Genomic DNA, 22,795 nt, shown 5'->3' with positions numbered 1-22,795 from the left:
AGCAGCAGCCGCAGCTCTAAAAGCCGTATTTACTAAATGCGTTGAAATGTGTTGCTGGTCAGAGTATCGACTGCTGACAAGAGTCAGTATGCACAAGAAAAAGCATATTTGACTTTTCTAGGTCTCCTGCAACACCTCAGCTCCTTTAAACCAAGACTGAAGACGTTTCTGTTTGCTGCTGCCTTTCACTGAACCAGATTTGAGGATTTCTTAAACTGCACTGTAACTTTTTATCCTATTTTCTAGCTTGCACTGTTCTTAATTGTTTTTAAATGTCCTTTTCTTTTGCCTTATGTTTCGATGCTTTTAATGGTTTTATGTGAAGCACTTTGAATTGCCTTGTTGTTGAAATGTGCTCTGCAAATAAACTTGCCTTATTGTTTATTTTCTTGGTTGTATTTTTCTGCCTTGAACCCTCAGAGACCACCACAGACCAGTTTGTGTCTCTTTTAGGGGGGACAGGGGTTTTTTAGGGGGGGGGGGGGGACAGCAGGTCAACAGCATCAGCCACATAGAAGTGGTGTTCAACAACTAGCAGCTGGAACCTGAACCTTCAATTTGAGAAGCAGTTCAGCTCTGTGTCGACTTATTTAACCCCCTTTTTTTTTTGTTCCCCGACAAGCTGACGGGACCCGGTTGGTTCCAGCTGAGGCCTCTAGTTAAACCCCAGTATCTCCAGAGGAGCTTTTAAACTGAGACCGCTACAGCCTCTGAAACACAGTCATGTCGGGCCGAAGGTCTCCCGAGGGCTGAATGTCACTTTATACCTCGTGTGAAGCACCTTGAACTGCAGTTGTGTATGAAATGTTGTGTGCAAATAAACTCATCCCGGCCCTTCCTCGGTGCTGTAAGCATGAGCTCCCTGCTTGATAAATGTTAGCTTCCGTTAGCTCCCTGCTTTCTCATCGAGAGACAGCTGTTCGCCGTGTCGCTGTTAATTGCGCTCCGCTGTTTCGCTCCTTTTACTAGCGTCATCAAGAAAGCCCCAAAAACTCGCCTAAGTCGCCATTTTGTGGCCGTTGCGCTTGTTTATAGTGACGTCACGTAACCTCTGAGCGGCCTCGTCTGAAGTTATACACCATTTCCAGCCGGAACTGAAATTTAGAACGTAAACCCCACTTTTAAACTCCTACTGAAACCAAATTTCATTAGAGTATAAATATATCCGAGGAAGAAAAAACAGGGGAAAAAAAAAAAAGTATTTTGTTAAATTCTCAGTTGTCCAAGTCCTCTACCGTCCACCAGGGGGTGCTGCGCACTCCTACATCTCCCGGTGTTTATGACAAGTTCTAAAAAAAATAATAAAACATAATGTTTGTAACATATACAAAGCGTCACTTCACTGTTTTTTTTTTTGTGTAAATGCTTTTCTTAAACACTGAATTGATTTTAGGTGTGCAACCAAATCACCAAAAGACCTCAATACTATGAATTACTATTAACCAAATTCTGTCAATCAATCAATCAAAGTGGCCTCTCAACAGTTATGAAAAAAAGTACACAAATAGTTTACTTAAGTGAAAAAAATACGCATTAATGTAAAACCCTCCATTTCAAGTCAAACATGTACTTAAGTAAGGTGTTAGCAGTAAAATTACCTACTAAACGTATTAAAAAAATGTGCTTCATTGTGAAGACAATTGCCCCTGTATGATTTGCCATTATCAGACTGTTCATACTAACAGAGCTTACCAAAGGTTAACAAGATAAATCTGAGGTTTAAACTGATTAAGATGAAAATGAAGAAATGACCAGGGTTATTTTTCTTTTTCTTTTTCGTTTGTGTGTGAAGTATCTGTTGTAATATTACGGTGTTGGAAGGACTAAATGTTTTTGTGAGAAATCATTCCTCTTTATTTCCGCTGTGTGGTTTGCTTCACTCATCAACATGAAATAATTCCACTGACATTTCACTCCCTTGAATTTTCCAATAATAATAATAATAATAATAATAATAATAATAATCAATGACTCTGATCAGATGTGGGATTGGGGTCACGACACTGTAGCCGACCTGCTGACTCCTGTTTAATCTGTTCTGAGACATAAAGCGTGACTGAAACGGCAGCTGTCATTGGTTGCTTTTGTTTGGTTGTTTATTGTTGATTTACACTAGATGGCAGCTTTACACAGTTCATGGACCGTGATGGAGCACCCATGATGCATGTGTGTTTTGCACGTTTGAGGTTGTTGTTTTTTTTTTTAACAGGCTGAACGTTTGGACGAAAAGCAGGTGGGTCCAAGCAGAGCTGACATGTAGCTGGTAGATGATAGCGAGGCCTGTACACCTGGTTAATATTAGTTGTTGGTTTTTTTTAATGTTTTTTTTTATTATTGTTTTAAAGCACAAATTTCCCCTCATTAAACCGAGCAGGCTACAGTCTTCTCACGAAAAGCGCACTTGTTCAGTTCAAAATATTTCATTTTGAAATTTTTTTACAGTGTTCTTGTGAAACCAAATATGAAACTGATTTCGTTTTTTTTTTGTGTGTTGGGGGGGGGGGGGGGGGACTCATTGAGCTCGCTGAAGAGGATTAAACCGACCGTCAAAATTCCGCTGACGAAAAGACAAAAGCTGATCTCCGTCACATCCCCGCTGCACTCTTGACGCCTCACACCTGCGTGCCCGGCTGCCGCTTCCGCCTCTGCCATTTGGGTGATGACCGCAGACGTCATTTATATATTAAAAAACAACAACAACAACAACACGGCTGCATCTGCGGAGAGAGGGGGAAAGAGTTCATTGATCTACTTCTTAAGGAAAAGTGTCTCGACGTGCAGCCACCAGTCAGTGGTTGAACACTACCGTCCAGCATCCTGCCATGGGCAATAATGTGTCGGGCATCTCGACGCTACACAGAGGACAACAGCCGGGCTTCCACAGACTCCGAAACTCCCACAAAGGTCAGTGACCAAAACACCCCCCCTCCAAAAAAAAACAACCAACAACACACAGACAGAACTTCACGCCTAATTTGGCGTCAAATGAGGCAGCAGTTTATGCGTCCTCCGGCTGAATATGAAATCTAAATAGTAGTGAATGCTCCGTGCTGCATCCACTCTTCTCCTCTTGCTGCTGCTCCGGGATCAGCTGCCCGGTGGTGCTGAAGAACAGCTCCCGGCTCGGGCTGCAGGAGGCGGGCCTGCTGCTGCTGCTGCTGAGCTCCGGGCTGGTTCTGATGGTCCGGACAGGTGACCTCATGAAACCGATACTCGTAAAAAAAAAAAAAAGTATGACAGTGAGTGATTTACAATAGGATTTGGACTGAAAACATTGTTACTGAACTTTATGTTAAGGGGTCGTTATGGGAAAGTTGGGACGTCCTGGCTTGATGGAGGGCTTGTGTTCTGCTCGTTACGCTTATCATATGTACAAAATAAAAATTATTGTGGTTTTAACACCCTTGTAGCACCTTGAGGAAACAAAACCAGTATCTGGAAAGGGTCTGTGGAGGGAAATTTTATTTTGAAAAAATAAAAAAAAGGAGTTATAGTGAGATTTGGATGTTTGGATCCTCTGCAAGACCAGAATAATTCAATTTGAATTGATAAATCAGCATGAAACATAGTACTACTGTACTTTACAAATAGACAAAACAACCACGTTAAAATATCAAATTTATATCAAATGAATAATGCTAAAATTTGTGAATATATCATCCTGCAGTGGTAACAAAGCAAGAGAAAGTACATATAAGTGAAGGATAGTCGTCATTTCATGTCTGACCTGATTGTAAGATTTATCAAAAAGTAAAGTTTTAAGCCTGATAACTGAAGGTCCTGTCTCTTGTTTGACTCCTGGAAATTCTCAGAACTGAAAGAAAGACCAAAAAAAAGTTTTAAAAAAGTAAAAAAAAAAAAAAAAAAAAGCAGGACTCATTGAGTTGGTAAATCCAGCCTTTCACTCGTGTTGAAGTGAAATCAAGACTCTCCCTGTTTTAATCGTTTCAGTAAAAGTTTGACAGGTTTCCATTAAAGTCTCAGCAGAAGTAGTTTGTCCAGTTGACAAAAGAAGGACGAACTTGAAGGACCGTTTAAGGGACATAATTAGACGAGAATTGCTGCAGCAGAAATTTGGGTTGGCAGCAACAGAACCGACCTTCAGGCGAGGCTGTCTTGTCAAACTGCTCTTTTCTGAGGTCAAGACACGGTGATCGAAGTCATCTAAAGCAGTGTGTGTTGACGTGATGCTTCTACCTTGGTTCGTTGGATGACATCATTGCTTCGGTGTTTTCTTCCCCGGATTGTGTCGGTATGTTGCTGGACTCGACTCTGTTGAAAGAGGATGCTGAGAATTGAAAGCTTGCCACAGTTTCCGGTGCGTATTTTAATTAGGTTTCCTCTGCTGCGCACAGACAAGGAAGGAAAATGAAGTAAGATAAAAGTTTGAGTATTAAGTAACAAAAACTAAAGTGAAACAATAAAATATGCTTTGTACAGCCCAAACAGCAACCAACAGTGACGGCTTGTGAACGAACGTTAAGTTGAGTTCACATTTTGGCTGTCGCCATCTTGCTAGTTCGGAGCGGTTTGGAGCAGGAAGTGACCATATTTGGACGAGGGAGGGGAGGAGCCAGCGGTGGATCTGACTTAATCTGATACTACATCCCGCCCACCGACAGCTGTAACCTGTAACAGGCCTGTCAGTCAAACAGACATGCCCCTAAAAACACGTCTTTTGAGGCTTATTTTCTAATTGATGACGGGATTATTTTCAGATGGACTGCCAGAAAACTAGTAAATAGGAGTGACTTTAGCTAACAACACCCAGATAACTTGTGGAAAAGATGTGTTGACTGAGAATTTTTACGAGAAGTTGAATGGGAGTCTATGGAGCCGGAGACTTTTTGGAGCCGACCTCTAGTGGCACTCTGTGGTATTGCAGTTTAAGGCGCTTCCGCGTCGGCCTCATTTTTTTCAGACCCGGAAGTTACGAACGCTTTTAGAAACAGTAAATGGGGTGAGACAAACAACCAAAAATAGGAAGGAGATATGAAAAGAGAAGTTCTCTTTTGAAACAACAGTCTAATGATTGTTGTTATTTTTTGAAAAAATGCCTGCAAGTAAACCAGAAGAAACTTGAGTCAAGAGTTATAATTTCTCAAACTTTTTTTTTCACTGCATTCCCACTCTAATGCTCCGTCCAGCACTCTCTGGGCTGAGCCCCGTGTGTCATGCAATCATGTAAAAGAACAAAATAATCCACCTCCACCGATCCCACTGCCACATCTGGATTACAGAGGGGGGAAAGCGGTGGGGGCCTGCGGGGGAGGGTTGGGGGACGTGGCGGGGGGAGGGGGGACATTTTAAACGAAGCTGTCATGGTGATAATCACCACAAGTGTACAGTTTGTCCTTTCACATCCTCTGTCTCCATCTCTGCGAGCGCACGCGGCTATTTTCACATCGCAGGAACGAGTGAGTCAGGCGAGAGGAGAGGAGAGGAGAGGCCCCCATTATTCAGCCAGGTTGCCTTGACGACTGCCCATAACATGCGCACAACAGTTCCCATGGTGACTGTTTCCAGAGTGCGTTATCAGCGGGAGATGATGGGCTGATTGGGAAGAGGAACCGCGGTCGACGTCACCGAGCGAGCCGTCCGGGGTTGAAAGGACGCGCTGGTGCCGCTCCGCGTCCCGGTCTTTATTAGAGCCGACGTTTGGACGGTGCACTGCGATTGGCTGGATGTGAAACAGCGATATCTGCAGATCAAAGCTCAGACTAGTGCTCTCAGTCATGCACGAAGCTACGCACACACACACACACGCACACGCGCGCCTCCTCGTGTTACATCCCAGAGACACACATTCCTTCAGCACAGACAAACATTATTTTGCTGTCAGCCGGATAAATGGCTTTTTTTTTTTTTTCTCACAGTACTGCTGACTCAGCTTTGTGGCGATGAGTTCCCATTCACCTTCAAAGCATCTTCATCTCGTCTCTTACATAAACCACGAAACTACGACTCAAATACCTTAAAATATTTTGGCAGCTTTTCCTTCACAGCACTGCAGCGCCTGCTTCTATATAGTTATTAATGCTGCTGGTTTTCTTTTTTGGAAATACAATATTTGGAGTTGAAATAAATAGATGAAATGATCAGTCAGTTGGCAGGAAAAATAATGTTTTTTTTTTTTTTTTTAGTTGAATGGAAGTCGATGGAGCCGGAGCCAACCTCTGGTGGCCCTCGGTGGTATTGCAGCTTAAGGAACTTCTCTGTTGTATCATTATTATAGAGCAGATTTTCTGGGGGCCGTCATTGTCGTTGTTGCCGTTTGAAATGCTCTCGTGCCGGACGTGGGATTTTAACTTTTCTAATTCTAGCTGCCTGAATGCATGATTACACTTCAGAGATTAAAACTCAGAAGTACAACAACAACAAAAAAGACTTTTAAAGTACCTGCAAGCTGCCGTGCTTGTATTCATGCTCACACAGTAACCGCTGCTTAGCTTTGTTCAAAATCAGTTTGAATATTCCCCCCCCCCCCTCCCCCCAAATGGAAAAGTGACATTCCTCCTGCATGAGCCTTGTCGTGTAATCGGCGATGCCAGTAAGCGCCGCTGGTCATGTGACCCGAGAGGCACGACTTGGACAGCAGTCCCCCTCAGGGTCGTCGTCGTTCTACTCACATCTGAGTATTTGTGACCTTTTTGATGTAGTTTCTCCATTGATAGCGGTTTTGAGCTTTGATGTAGCAGCTATAATTTGATTTCTTTGTGAGAGTTGTAATTCCATCTGTCCAGCGGAGTTTCTGTCGTCCTCTGCTTCTTTTCCCTTCCACTTTACCAAACATAATCAGCTTTTCCAGATTGTCTCCTTCACGCCTGGCAATGTGACCAAAATATTCCAGTTTTTGTTTCGCAACCACTTTGAAGAGATCATTTTGGATGGGTTCTCTTCACACTGGTTGTCAATCATCACCTTCGTCTTGCTTGCATTTAGAAAGAGGCCAGGCTTTTCGGCGGCCCCGGGACACGATGTAGACAGCGGTCCCCCTCAGGGATGCAGTCGAACAACATTTTCTGGTCGCCGCCGCCGACACAAACGTGATGCCGGGAAGCAGGAAGCGGCCGCGTGTTCAAGACGCACACAGACGAGAGAAGAGGAGAGGAAACACACGCAGATGTAGATGAAGAAGGCATGTAGCGTGATGTGTGTGCCAGACGTGGGAAATGTAAAATGCACCGCCGGACCACATTGTGGAGTAATTCCTCACGTGTGACTGACGGTTTAGTTCCGACCCATTTCTCCATCTGTTTTAGAGGTGAACCCCTTCAGTGCCGGAGCGCAGACTGGATATAAAAGCCGACGTAGCTTCCGTGTCTGAAAAATGAGGCCGATGCAGAAGTGCCTTAAGCTGCAGTACCACCGAGTGCCACTAGGGGGCCGGCTCCAAAACAAACGTCCACAGACTCCCGTCAATAACGTCAATAATTATAAAATAAGCTTAACAAAAATGTGTTTTTTTTGGGGGGGGGGGGGGGCGTGTCTGTTTGATTGACAGGCCTGCGATGCAGTCAGGTCACAGCTATCGGTGGGCGGGACGTAGTATCGTCAGATTTCCAATCAGATCAGTCAGATCCACCGCTAGCTCCTCCCCTACCTCCCCTGGTCACTTCCTGTTCCAAACCGCTCCGACCTATCAAAGATGGCGGCGGCCCAAATTCCAAACTCGAGGCTTCGTAACGACCGTTCACAAACCGACGGGTGACGTCACGGTTGCCGCTTGTCAGGTCAGGTCACAAATGTGTAAGGCAGGTTGAATTGTAAGCCAATTTGTTTTTGAACATTTATCCAACTAGAAGATGACTTCACGAGAAACGTCTTAACACCAAGAGGTCAAAGTCATCCGGACTCACGTCCACCAATCACAGCACAGATAAATACAAAGTGTTTTATTGGCCGCTCCATCGAGCCCGTTTACACAGAGACGGGAGCGAAGAGCCGAACAGGCAGTCGGAGCTGTACATCATCACCTCTTCATTAACTCAGGGCGACTCCGGCTCAGCAGATCCGGCTGTACGATCTGACCGCGAGGGCACCGCAAGTGCACCGCAAAGGCATGCTGCTACCTCATACACACATTCCTGTCCATAAACACACACACACACACACATGACTGCTTCGCATACTGTACAGCACCTGCTGGTGATGGCAGAAGTTACGGTGACCTCAAAACAAAAGATCAGGTCAGTTGTATTTGTCTCCGAGGGCTTTTGAACGTGTTTAGCCTTGAGTGACCTCTGACCTCAGATCTTCGGTTTAAAGAAATCAAATCTTCGATCCAACTTCCAGTCTGCCAAATGCGAGTGACAAACTGTCACACGTGTCTGTTTCGCCTCTAGAATTAAAATGGATTGATTGGATAAAAGATGAAATGAAAGAAAAGTCTGACTTATCTTGAAGTAAACGACAAATCCTAACCCTGTTTACAAATGCTGATGAGACAATGTTTCTTGTAGATGTCACATTACTGACTCCACCGCTGTCAGCAAACGACTGTTGTACACATGCTGCGTCATGGGAAATGTAAACCCTTCAAAATAAAAGGGTAGCAGAAGACCTTAGGTTTCAAAATAAAAGTTTGATTTTTTTTTTTTTTTTTGTACTTCAACTTTTTTTTTCACACACACACACACACATACAACGACCGCTCTCCAAATGGCCCACAGCTCAGTTTTGGGTCACATGCCATCAGTTGGGAGCCCCTGCTTTAGACTACGCTCTCATTCGAGCAGCTTTTGGCCCTTTTTGACAAAAAAACAAAAACAAAAAAGCTCTGATATTGTGAAGCAGCATTGACAGAAATGGAAGAGGAACATTTCTCATGAATCCACCTTGGCAGCGTTCCCACATTAATCCATGATGGTGGTTAACCCCTCCTGTTAACCTTTTGTGCTACGTCTACGCCGCGGTTTGTAATCACGTTACACCAGATACGAACAAATCGTGTTCTTTTTTTTTAAACCTGCAGCACCAGTTTACTGTTGTATTAGTGCAGATTTAACACCCCGAATTGGGTTTCTCTGCACATCTTCTATCATATCGCAGCAGAATCAAGTGTTTATCAGCTGAAGGACACCAAAACGTCCCGGAGGGCAAAGGGCAAGTGGAGCACAACGATTCATTTACGGCCTTTAATTGCGCAAATACACAAAGGTCTCACCGCGAGTGTGTTGTTTATTAAAAGTTGGGCAAAAAACAAACAAAAAAAACTACACTGTCAACCTCAACCAGCTGCACAGATGTCGCTGGATAACTGGTTTAAAGTGTTTACAATCGACAGAGGGATCAAAAGTTCTGCCGTTTCCTTTGTAGAGTGAAAAAAATATAGTTAATAGTCCAATTTATATATTTCAGAACATAAGACAGCTCTCATCTATCACCACCCGAAGCACAATGACCACAACATCATCTACAGTATGTATCTTTTCCATAAAGCAATCTGGAACCGAAATGTGTTGTGTTTTTTTTTTTTCCTTCAAGCTGGACTTGAAACACCATTAAACGTAGTTTAATGACTCCTGTGATTTATTTTTTGTAATTATTTTCACGACTTAACCGTTGCGTTATTTCTCGTGATTATCTGGCCTCAGTTGTGTCGTGTCTGAACGCTGACCGTGTGCTCGTCGGAACGGGAACGTCCCGCGGTCTCAGAGGTCTCAGAGGTCTCTCACGGAAAAATAAATCTCAACGAGGCTACCTGATTAAAATAAAGCTTACGATTTACTTTGTGCTAGATAACCTGTATTCGAACTTGTGCAAAACAAAAGCTGCAAAAGAGGAACATAACTCTTGAGTTTGGAAGCTTTTCTTCAGATTTTCGGTGAGAAGAATGCAGTTTGTTTGTGTGCAATGGGAAACTATTAGTCACATGAACCTCCGACCGGCCTAATCGCAACTAAGTGCATTGACTCTGTGGGGAGCGCTCATTAAAGGAAATTACTGTATTTGTTTTGAAATTAGTGGACTTCAGACCATATTTCAAGTGCCGAACAGCCGGAGTGGAGTCTTAAAAAACACTGATAATTCACCCGAGGAAATGTTCGGGAAACATTTCTCCGCTTCTTAACTATAGAGCAGCGACCTCTCCGTTTTATTTCTTCCTCGCTTTCTTTCTTTTTTTTTTTGCGCGATGGTTCACCTGTCTTACATAACGTGACAGTGACGGTTCAGCTGCCTGCCCGGAGCTGCTTTTTTTTTTTTTTTTTTTTTTTTAAACATCCTTAACACCTGCATAAATAATAAAAACACCAATAGAGGGAGGTGATACCGGGCACATTGTCACTTCCCGAGAGGATCCGAGCTCCTCGGGCGGCGTAACGCAAGCGCGCACTTTATCGACATAAAAAAAATTAATAATAAAAAAAAGACGGGCGGGCGGGCTAGACAGTTGCCTGAACGAGATGAGCTCATCAGGTTAGACGATGTGTCATACTTACATAAGCGAAGGCGAGGCGCTATCACAAGATTGTTATTAATGCTTTTTGAATTGCTCAGGAGTGCCTCGGCGATGATGATGCATTGTCTTGCTCCGGAATATAACAGCAACCCGTTATATTATTATAATAAATAGTCTGTGTCATGTTGTGTTCGAAAACACGAGGTGAAATTGATCAAATGGCTTTTTTTTTTTTTTTTTTTTTTTTTTTATTCCTACAACATAGAAATGGTGATAAATGCATTCGCGTAATGGGCTTTGCTGTTTGCTCTCTTGCTCCGCTGATATAGCATTCCCTCTCGGTGATGAAAACCAGAACAGAATATCAGAGCGCTTTGTTAACCCAGGGTATTGTAACTGTCATGTATCAACTTCCTTTTATAAAGACGGGCCGGCTTGCCTGCCTGCCTGTGACAGATGTATGTTTTTGATGGCGCTTTGCATCATTGACGAGCAGCTTGCACTCGCGCACTCGGCGGCTCCACAGATTGGAAGTGGAATAATTAAGTCTGCTTGAATCATGAATCATGAATCATGTGTCTTCCGCTCACATAGAAAAAAAACAAAACCTGGTGACTCATGTGAACCTATGGAGTGTTTTTCTGATGCAGGAAACAGCATGTTAAATTGAGCCCAGTGATTCATACGGTACAGTCTTTAATAGTGTGTGTGTGTGTGTGTGCGTGTGCGTGTGGCTCGTGCATGCTTTTTAAAAAAATCAGCATCAAGGTGAACAGAAGCGTCAAAGGAGGGGAAGCCGTGAATTCCCGATTCTTGGAGTGTGTCCTAAACAAAATGGAGGTGGATAATTCATGGCTTTTTTTTTTTTTTTTTTAGTTTGTTTGTTGACAGAAAAGAACGAGATACACACAAACGAGGGCTGATTAAAGGATTCAGAGACCGTTCCTGTTGAACAGAACGCAGCGCAGCGTTGCACGCGGAGCAGGAGGAAGCTGTAACCTTCGTGAGGAAGTACACAGTTCACATTTTCATGACCACTCCTACGATGTCATCATTGACCGGAAATTTGAGCAGAGAAACACTGATTTTGGGTCCATTTTTGGGATGGACAGTCTGACAACCTGCTAACTCTTGAACAACGAGATTATTAATGGATATCCCCTAACAAAGCCAACAAACAGCTAAAAAAAAAGCTAACAAACAGCTAATTTTGCTTCAAAAAAACAGTTAAACTCAAGTTAACAAACAGCTAACAACCCTCAGAAGGTCCCAGTAGAACTCGGTGTTGACAGTCTGACCCCGGAGGACCCAAAATCGGATGTTTTCTCTGCTCCAGTTTCAGGTCCGTGGTGAAATCGTAAATGTTCACGTACCAGCGGTCAGGAAAACGTGTGGAACTCAGGTGCTGACGTTGATCAAGAGACATAACTTTGAATACTTCCTCATGAAGGCTATCGCTCCCTCTTGCTCCGTGCGCATCACTTTGCTGCCCTCCGTTTATGCGCAACAGGAACAGTTTCTGTAGAATTGGGGATCAATGTGGGGCCCACAGCTCATTTTTGCCCCCGTGTCCCACTGCTTGGTTCATCCGGCTCTGTTTTTGTAATCTTTGAGCATGATTTTTTTTTTTCCTCGTGTACTTTTTGTAAAGATGGAGAGACTGAGAATAGTTTCTTTCAAATCATATGCAGATGAACAGAAACTGAAGAGAGCGTAGCGTCAACCAGGTGGAACCATGTTCACAAATGTTAATTCTCCCACTGTTGCCTCTAATGATTTGTGCAATGGAAATAATGTTTTACAATAATTGAGTAATCTTGTGTGGCACCGATAATGGCTTCATTCATGTCTGATAAAATCTTGTTATTCAAACAGGATCAACTGAAATAGAACAAATTGGAGTTGTTACAGTTGGTAAATGAGCTGACTTGGAAAGGCCGACACCTCATTGTAACGCGACCTAACGTAAAATGTGAAAAAAAAAGGTTTTCTTTCTGACCAGAGCACCGAACAATTCACTTTTCTACATGGCAGCGCATCAAAAGAAGCATATCAGCAACACAAGTTGTTTTGATTGTGCAATTTAAAAAAAAAAAAGAAAAAAAAGAAAGAAGTTGGAATGGAAGTTAGAAATGTGAAAGTAAATGTTGGCAACGTGACAAGTCAATCATCATGTGAAGTGATGCTTTTCTTTCCGTTGCAAGCGAGCGTTGAAACCCTTTGTGACAGGGGAGTGATTATTTTCAAATTAAGAGGGGGAATAATACCTTCAAAACACATTTAAAATTTCATTTGGCAGGAGGTGCAGGAAAAGGAAACAGTAAAATGTGGGTTTGGTGTGATTGTCAAAGGTAAATACCAGCGTTGTATAGTAAAAACAACATCTGACAAAATGTCTGCTGTTAGTTTACAGTTCCTTTGAGCTATTTGTTTACTCCAGGAGAAGAGCGTCACTCAAATCAACTGGCATTGTGATTTTGAAGAGAAGCAAACAATACAGCTTGACGCAAGGTGTTTCTTTTGTTTTTTACTAAATTTGGCTGAATGGCATGGAGAGGGAAACTGCTTCACTCTTAAGTGACAAAAAAAAAAAAAAAAAAATCTGACGGTAAAAAACTGTAAAACAACAAAATTTGGAAAAAGGAGTCATGACTAGTTCATTTCTGGAAGGTTTGAATAAAGCAGTGTAGATTGATTCGTTTTTAGCTTGTGGGGTGAGGCTTAATACTAAAAAGAATATTCTGCTGTAATATATAATAAAATAAAAAAAAATTTGTGGCCATCGCTCACGGGCTACTAGAAATAATATCATGGGCAATGGAAGCAAATAAGCAGGAATAAGTTTGACTCAGTTTCAGCTCTCCTGTATTTTTGCTTTCGTAGGCAAGAAACTAGCATTTCTAGGATAGTTGTTAACATACTTAAACGAACATCCCTAGTCACTTTCTCTGGGCTAGCAACTACCATTTCTAGGATAGTCAGTAGTATCCTTTACGTCGAAACTAGCATTCCTAGGCTGAATGTTTAAATTGTATTTATTTATTTTTTGTGTATATAGTTTGTGTGTGTGTGTGTGTATTTATTCATTGGTTTTAATTTTTCTAAAAAGATCTTTTCATCTATCTTATTGTATGTAATGTTTTCTTATTGTGTGCACTTTTTTTTTCCTAACTGTTTCTATGCTGCTGTTATGACTAAATTTCCCCACCGTGGGGTTAATAAAGTCCAATCTACTCTCATCGAATGTGAAACGTGTACTGACAGTAGCCTTATTTTTGGTTATGGTAAACTACATAAATGTGCCACTTTATATTCTGTTTTAAAGGAACTATTTTCTTTTATAAGAGAAAAGACTTCGGGGGTGAAACTCTCACAGTATCTTAAGGAGACTTCTCCTCTAGAAAATTAGTTTGAAAGTGTTTGTTTTGGTTTCCAGGCATGAAAGTAAATTCTATTAAACTGGCATTTTTCCCTTAATGTCACTGCATATGTGTGGTAAAGTTGAACATATTCATGTGGACGTGGGAGGCTGTTTTGTCGACTTCCTCTTTCTGTGGAGGTCAGCTCCTCCAAACAAACAGGGAGGCGGGTTGCTCCCATATCACAGAATGGCATCAATAAAACACATCTGTCATTTGTGCATAAAAACCAGGCTGTGCTCTCATCTTTATGGAGGCAAGTCAACACGTCTCTGCGCTCGGACAGCAGTTTACACGGTGTGTGACAATAAAGGTAATTGTATCCTGGTTGTAATGCAGGTATAGGGAAAAAAAAATCCCCAGAAAGGCCCCGGCAGCAAGGAACTAAATCAACTCTAAAGTGAATACGTCTTTCGTGTTAGTGGTGTGTGAATGGGGAGATGGGAGCACTTTGTTCCGCTGATGGTGGCATGATGAGAAGACAATCAAATCTGAAGTGCAGCACATGACGTGATTTTTTTTTTTTTTTTTTTGGTCTCTCTTCACCTCCGTCGCTCCCAAAAAAAAAAAAAAAAAAAAGCTGCCGAGCTGCCATTCAAACACACACGCGAGCGCTTGCTTTCAAATAATTGGACGAGTGCAACACAAAGAGGGATCCCCCCCCCCATCCCCATCATCCCCCTGCAGCCGGCTGCTCTGCAGAGCCGCTGTAGTGTATCTGATGGGATAATCTGCGTGTTGTGCTGCGGCCCATGTGAGGAAGGGATTACATATTTATTTGGGGAGTTTTCATCCCGCCTTCACCATCTGTCACCAGTAGTGTGGCTGCGGGACATTTACAAGGAGCTTTACAGTGGGGTGATAGGATGAGAGTGGGTGTGACAGAGACTCTATGAATGAGTGTGTACGAGGGAGGGAGAGGGAGAGGGGGAGGGAGAGAGGGAGGGAGGGAGAAAGAGGAAGAGAGGAATAGGACGGTAGTCTACTTGAGAAACGGTCACATCCCAGGATCCGGTTGTAAACCTTTTAGAGCATAAACCCACCTGCACTTTCACAACCACCACTGAATCCCCCCCCCCTCCCCTCCCCCGACATCTGCTGTGGAGTTATGCTCCATAAAGAGAAAAGTTTGTCCGTAGCGTGAGACTTTTTCTGATGCCGAGTGCTGGAAAAGAGAAGTCACTTCATAGATCCTCTTTGTTTGTTTTTAAGGGTGATAAAAAGCCAACTCAGCACTGAGGTCATAAATCGCATCCCTGTCACTTATGATAGCTGCAACTAAATGGGTGGTCTGGTTCACTTTGGTCGTGACACACCGAGTAAGAAAAAGAAAGGCCCGTTATTTATTGGAAAAAAAAAAATACAAAAGTATTGTGGACTTTGTTGACTTTTTCATATTCTGTGTGTGAAATTTTACATTTTACATGAGCGTACTGTTTAAAACGATGAATGCTCTTACGGGACCTGACACAGATAATAAAAAGCTAGCGCATGTGTGCATTTCATGTGACGTGTGTTTCAATCAACCTGCCGAATAAAAGATCAATATTCACTTTCCTTTGAGCTCCGTTTTGGTCTCCACCAACTCGTAAAAAGGAAACAGGAAAAAGATAATGGCTTTTCCTGTCGCACGATGTTCCGATGTGTGTCGAAATGTCGGTGCTAACTTTGTCTGTCTGCCACTTAGTCTCAGTGTAACGTTGTTTGTTTGCCGTTTTTGCTCGGAAAGCAGCTTAATGCAAAGCAATGCTTAACGAATGAGTTTGAACCAAAACAACAACGATGAAAAAGTTGCGGTCCAGAAAAACAAAACAATGAGCTGAAAGACGCTCCAAAATGCTCCAAAAGATCTGAGGAACTGAAGTTCACCTTTCACATAGCACCTAGTCATGTTTATGTTTTTATTTTTTTTAATTGTGCAGCTTTAACATTAAGATACAAGTAAACATGACCAATTATTGTTAAATCTGAGCTGATTCTTGGAGTCTCTGGTTTATTGTCTATTTTGTAGAAAACAACTTTGATTCTGATTTGTGCTTCAGATCCCTTTTGATTGGTGGCTCTTGAATATTCTTGCCTGATCAATAAGGATGACCTGAACCTGCATCTGTAGAAACTGGATCTTTTTTTTGCCTTTTTTTCACAGAAAATATTTGCTTTGGGGGTTTTGAATTGAGAAGTTTCCTTTGGAATATTGTGAAATATCGCCAGGCGTGTGCACATTGCCGGGAATGACAGATTTCCGTTTTCCCAGGATTTCTACGAGCACCTCTGCTCCGCAGTATCCACTTGTGGTTCGTCTCACAGCATTCTTTCTGTTGACTTCATTTCCTTTCTGGCAGCGCACAACATTTTTTTTTTTTTTTTTTCGATAACAAAGGCTTCGCACCAAAAAGCTTCAGCAATCATGTGTCGTTAGCAAATATTTTTCCTCGTCCGTATGTTCTTCTACCGCAAAGCTGCTAGATTTACTCACGGAGACCGACAAAACATCCTGTGAGCAGCAGCGGGCTCCTTGCAACGACTGTTAGTTCATCCCTTCATCTACCTCTGCACATGGCTCTCAAATGGAGACTTACTATCCAACAAAACTTTGAATAGGTAACTTTTCCTTAATCTCTTTAATTCGATTTTCTGTTGTAACTAAGACCTACTGTAGCTCAGCTCGTTGTTTGGACTTTCTCTGCCAAACCTTAACTTCTTTAGCTCCTCCAGCACCCCTGGCCACAGATTATCTCTTATTTTTACAAATTGTTTTAAACGCTGCCAGAGTAAAGCTCCATTGCTCTATTTTAAAAGGTGGAACGGCTTCAGCAGTGTAATGCAGCGATATCTGCTGTTACGTAGCTCAGAGGCACACCGAGTTTAACAACAGCACTCCTCTGACCTGCCTTATATTCAGACTTTACTGCATTTCTGCCCGTTTGGTGCCAGTTTTAGTTTGTCAACACTTTAAATGTTGTGCTCTTCTCGGGGTTTTTTGGGGGTTTTTTTTGTGCAAATCATTAAAAACCAAAAACTGCAATTCAGTTCTCAAACACCTGCTCAATACAGCTAAACAGGGTCCAACTGTGAACCCCGTGTCAGGTGACGCTCTGCTAACCGGGAGGAAGAAGCAGGGTCTCCAGGCATGAGGTGCATTTCTGTCTCTTAGTAAAAAAAAGAAAGTCTTTTGTAGCCTTTTTTGTGTCTTTGTTGCTATTTTGTAATCTTTGCAGCCAGTGTCAATATCTTTGTTGCCGTTTTGTGTCTCTTTGTAGCCATTGCAGTCTCTTGGTAGCCATTTTGTGTCTCTTTTTGGTCATTTTGCATCTCTTTGTGGCAATTTTGTGTTTCTCTGTCGCAATTGTTTTCTCTGTGTTGCTATTTATGTATCTCTTTATAGTCAATTTACATGTCATTGGAGCCATTTTGTGTCTGTTTTTGGTAATTTGGCATGTCTCTGTAGCCTTTTTGTGACTCTTTGTGGCGTTTGTTGTCTCTCTGTTGCTATTTCGTATCTTATTGTAACCATTTTGCATGTCTTTGTGGCCATGGTTGTCCCTTTGTGGCCTTTTTACATCTTGTAGTCGTTTTGTGTCTCACAGCAGTCGTTTTTAGTTGTATTTCCTCTGTGCAGTCGTTTTGTGTCTCATTATAGTGTTTCTTTTTTTGTCAATTCCCTTTGTGGCTGTTTTGCCTCTTTTTTGTGGGTTATTTTCCATCTCTTTGTGGTCAGTTAATTGGCTTCCCAACTAGAAAGTGTCTTCATTCAGTGCTCTCAGCACTTGTTACCACTGATATTCTCTCTCGATTGACCCGAAGCTCACCCACCGGCTCGGAGATGCAACGCGCTGTCTTCTGAGGAAGAGCTGCAGGAAAGCAGCAGGGAAATGGAAAGAAGATAATCTCGTGTCTTATGACTGTCCTAGAAACAGTCTGATTAAATACCACAAGGATGTTAGAACAGCACAATCACAGGGTCCCTCTGGCATCTGGATCGCTGTAGAAGAAGTATGCTTCTCTTCTTATCTCTCAAATCGTTTCCGTTATCTAAACTTGTCTTGCCTTCTTCTTGACCTTTTCTGAGTGTCTCTGATCAGTTTTTAGCCCGGGCCCGGCGCTGTTTGTATTACATAACCTGCTCTTTTAAAGGTGCCAACTGATTTACTGCTGGTATTTGATCTCAAATCTTGTATAATGATCGCAGTACTATGTATGCTTCGCTCGGGCCGTATCATTCAGAAACACGGCGTCTCCTTCCATTGCTTCACGAGTGACATAATGCAATGACATCATATCTCTGAAGCCTCAGGGACATTACACGCAGTGTGGAAGCACATTTTGAAGGTGACGCAAAACAAAACTGTGTTAATTCTCTGGTTTGTTTACATCCCGAAGAAAGAAGCTGAAGACTGATGCAGTTTTACGCAAATAGCCAAAAGTTACAGCGTTCTTTTTTTCAATTACTCCCTTTAGATTTTCTTGTTCTTGGTGTGAATAAAGATAGTTATCTATAAATCAGCTGTGTGTTTGGAGCCGTCGTCAGACTGCAGCATAAAATTGGAATGACTGTGATTTCTTTATTATGACTATAGTCATGAGAACATATCTACTAGTTGAGTTTAAATCGAGTTTAAGTCAATATAAAAGGATTCCTCAAGTCTGAGTGGATCCAAATGGTGCTCGTGGTACCATCTCCTTTCGCTTTCACTGAAGCTCATGCTCAGGTCTGAGCTGTAGGAACAAGAGCAAAACATGCCCTGAAAAAAACACCAAAAAAAACAACTCAATCTGCTTATCTCTGTTATGGTCCCAAGTGAGCGGAGGAACAAGTGGTGCTCGTGGTATCATATCCTTTCGCTTTCACCGTCTGTAAAATTGCTTCTGAAGTTTATTTTATTTTCTGTTAATTTACATTTGTTCCCATAGCACTATTATTATTCTTATACTGCTGCCATTTCCCACCATTCAAAATAAGTAATAGCATCAGTATTCTCTTTTGGTCAGTTCTGGCTTTGTCCCCCTTAAATCGGGTTTTTCTTTTGTTGAACATCCATGTAGGCTATATGTATATATACACTGTACATGTCGGTGTTGGCAGGCTTCCGATGGATCGGGTCAAAAATGTTGTGCCCATTGAAATCCTTTAGAACACACCTCAATGCCGTTGTAATGTTAAGACAACAAATGCAAATTAGCTCGCTAACAGCAGTGCTAGCTGTGCTCTCGTTGATCGGCACAGGACAGTTCAAAAATACTTTGTCAGCGTTATGCAAAAACACGAAAAGATTGTGGTTTGAGTTAGAATAAGTCATTTCATGAAAGTAAAGTTACATACATCACATAAATTACATTTAAATGACTTAAAAATAATTCACTTTGACCTTTTCTCAGAGGCTTTAACGCCGGTCCACCCCAAACACCGGTTTGCACCCCAGATGTACGTACGTGTACTTTTCACGCCTGGACGAGGCTAAACCCGACAACTGACCGTATCACCGGATGTACCGACAGTTGTATTTAACGTGATCGAGAGATGCCGCAGTGAAATTTTCGCAGTTCGATGTAACGTCAATGGATTCATTAAAAAACTTTCGACGCCACCAATCTCCTAATCCTGTATTAATCCTCCACAGGATATGTTTGACATTTTAGTGTGTTTTCATCAGTCACACATCCATCCACTCTAGCAACCCCGTGACTTCCCCAATCCTCTGTACCCTTAAGCTCCCGGGTCCCTGCTGAATCCTGTGACTCCACTATCCTTCCAGTCTTTTAAAGAAAAGCAGGAAACATCTTCTTGTGTGTGTGTGTGTGTGTGTTGCTGTCTTGTTGGAAAGAAATTCGTACTCAGGTCTGAGCTGTGGGAACAAGAGCAAAACATGCCCTAAAAAAAAAAAACACATCTCAATCTGCTTATCTGTGTTATGGTCCCAAATGAGCAGAGGAACAGATTAGCCTCAGGTAATATCTTATGTGGCCTCTCCTGTGTCTAATTAAAAGCCCATCGTTTTAGTGAGTACATATAAAGCAACGGTGGAAGTGATTTTCATGCGGAGCTGCGCCAGCTCTGTGGGATGGTCACAACACTTTCAAGAACTCCATTTTCTTTTGATCTCATTTGCAGCTCAAAACCAGCTCCTCGAGGATCTGAACACGGCATAAAAAAAAAAAAAACCTAGAGAGAGAAGATGAACGCAGGTTGTAAATGTGATAAATGAGAGGAATGATGAAGTGGGGGCCACATAAACGGATAAAAAAAAAAAAAAAGAAAGCTCTGGTAATCTTCCGGAGTGTCTGGAAGTATCTGTTTGCAAAACGTGACAGGAGCCAGCGGGTGTCGAGAAAGATACCCTGTGCTGACTCACGGACGCTACGGCTTTTGGAAAACCACTAAACCAGCGGGGCCACTGATTGATGGCGCCGAAAATCCATGCAAACGGATTCATATGGTTCCCCGTGCAGCAGCTGCCCCGTATTAATCTAATGTAATGAAAAATAAACACCCCATCATGATCGGAATTGCAATTTAAAAGTCTCGGTGATCTGTTCTGGGAGGAATTGCAACCACATGTACTCCTGCCTGAAAGAGAGGGGCTACAGGAAACAATGAGTTTGCTCATAAAATCTTGTTTTTGGTTTTGCTTTTCTGGAACACGTGTTCTTAACTAAGGCTGTAGGAATGGCAATGCCAGTCTGTTGTTTGGTTGCACCGGGGCACCAAATTGGTCCAAAAATATCCCAACAACTATTAGCATTAAACTTTGTACAGAAACTTTTTTTTCCCTGGCAATGAAGCTTCATTGATCCCCCGAACTGCAATTTATAGTGTCACTGTCACATCAGCTCAGCTTAGCGTAACAGAGACACTGGAAACTGGTAAAAGCATGGCTTTCTACAACAGTTGCAAAAAAACAGCAAGTCACTAAAACACGGCAAATTGTTGTTTTTATGTTGTCTTTTGTTCAGAGTAGACGAGGCATGTTAATAAGTAGCATTTAGAGGTGCTGGCACGGAAATGTTCTCTGCCTACTGGACTGAACCAGGCTGGTTGTTTCCCTGTTCTTTATCTTATGTACTTACCCTTGGTGGTAACCAATATCGAAGGCCGCTAGAGGGCTGCGTACGTACTCATAGAACTGGAGTTACGCCCAGTAACTACACACAGTCTTCAGGCAACTGCACATAACTAGCACGCCAACACTCAAAAATAGGCTGGTTAAGATGGTCAAAACTGTAACCTTTGCCCTTTTGAGCAGACTGGCCAGCAGATGTTAGCATTTTAGCTTAAAGCCCCGCTGTGCCTCAGAGAACCATTAGCACGGTGTAATGCTGCCTTCGAATGCAGAGTATGTGCACGGTATGCTTGGCATTTGAGTGGTTACGCTGTGAGAACACCAATGCTAAGCTAGCAACACAGATGCTAAAAGACCGCGGTGCTATTTGCATGTAGAGGCAACAGAGGCTAGCGCTTAGCAAGCTCGCAGGCAGGTGACGTAATGCAGGAACAGCAAAGGCAATTATTATGAATAAACAAAAAATGAACTTCCATGGCCATTTTTCAGAACATTTCAGTAAACATGGAGCTTTAAAAAAAAAAGTCAATGTCATAAATAACACAAGAGGGCAGCGCTCGTAGGGACTCTTCTCGGGAACACGGGCAAACAACTCTTGGTATTTTATTTCAGCATATTTCTAATATAGCACCATACTTACACCAAGCAACGCGTTGTATTGAATTACAAGCTTCATTGTTAAGTCAAATCCTTTGATAGCCACCGCGTTACTCCCCGGCCCACATGAAACCCATCACTCCTCACTTGCACATTTTGCGGCAGCGTATCACACTGTAATGGTATTCTCAGATCCTCGGCACACAGAGACAATAAGGCATTTCTTTGCAACCATCCGGCCCAAGGCCGGAGCAGCTCTGGAAGATATTAAAGCAGAGTGACAGATCTAATTATCACCTCCCCACTTCTCCTGCTCCAACTCTGATGAAAAGTACTACATTACACCAGACATCCCGTGCCCTCAAACTAACTTTCACCTTTGCTAATAACTAAGAGTGTAGTTATCTGGACTACCTGCTGAGGGCATGTCTCAGAATAGGCAGAGTGAGATTTGCAATAAGGCCGGATTTATGAAAAGAGGAAACCATCATTATTCCAACACTCGCTGCAGTGGCTGTGCAAATGCCCCCCTACCTGCTGTTTCTCACCTTTCTCCCCTCTTATTCCACATTTTTGTCTTACTTTTACTTTTTTTTTTACAGCTGTGCTTGAAAGTGTGTGAACTTCTAAAAGGTCATTCATACATCGGGGAAAATCATTCCAATATAACAGATCCGTGAGTGGCAGAAGTAGGTGAACTGGTAGTAATTATTTGAAGGGGGAAATTAGAGTCTGGTGTTTTCAGTCAATGGGATGATGATCAGCTGTGAGCAGATGCCCTGTTTCATTCAAAGAACAGAAAGTCTGATCTTCTCAACACATGTTTTGTAGAAGTGCATCGGTGCACAAACAAAAGGAGATTTCTGAGAACTTCAGAGTTGTTGATGCTCATCAGGCTGGAAAAGTTTACAAAACCATCTGTGAAGACTTTGGACTCCCATCAATCCACAGTCAAACAAACTGTTAATTTGAACAATGAAGGAAATTCGAGACCATTGTTACCTTCCATAGGAGTGGTTGAGCAACAAACATCGCTCCAAGGGCGAGGCGTTGAATAGTCAGCGAGGTCACAAAAGGACCCCAGAGTTAACCTCTGAGTATATCTTTCACTTTGGCTCATGTTCATGTTCATGAGTCCACCAACAGGAGAACAGCACGGCAGGGTTGCAAGACGGAAACCACTATTTATCAAAGACCACGCGGACGAGCCAGAAGGCCATTACAAAAGGATTTGTGGTTGGATGAGACCGAAATAGAACCTTTTAGTTTAAATAAACAGCGTTATGTTTGGGGAATGGAAAACACTGCATTTTAGCATG

General features: G+C 42.5%; 1 protein-coding gene across 1 annotated transcript in view; it reads left to right on the top strand.

Moving 5' to 3' along the window:
• The first annotated feature begins 2,503 nt into the window (after positions 1-2,503).
• neurl1aa (neuralized E3 ubiquitin protein ligase 1Aa) overlaps positions 2,504-22,795 on the top strand; it is a 74,245-nt gene continuing 53,953 nt past the window's right edge. Inside the window, exon 1 of the mRNA XM_069166009.1 lies at positions 2,504-2,904. Within this exon, the coding sequence (XP_069022110.1) occupies positions 2,823-2,904 (82 nt within the window). The 5' untranslated portion in view covers positions 2,504-2,822. The remainder of the gene's footprint in view (positions 2,905-22,795) is intronic.

This window comes from Embiotoca jacksoni, unplaced genomic scaffold, assembly GCF_022577435.1.
Source record: "Embiotoca jacksoni isolate LCO1_2020_lvr unplaced genomic scaffold, fEmbJac1.0.p SCAF_36, whole genome shotgun sequence".
NCBI classification, from domain to species: Eukaryota; Metazoa; Chordata; class Actinopteri; family Embiotocidae; genus Embiotoca; species Embiotoca jacksoni.
The sequence above is the reverse complement of the archived record's forward strand: the minus strand, read 5'-3'. Positions and strand labels throughout refer to the sequence as shown.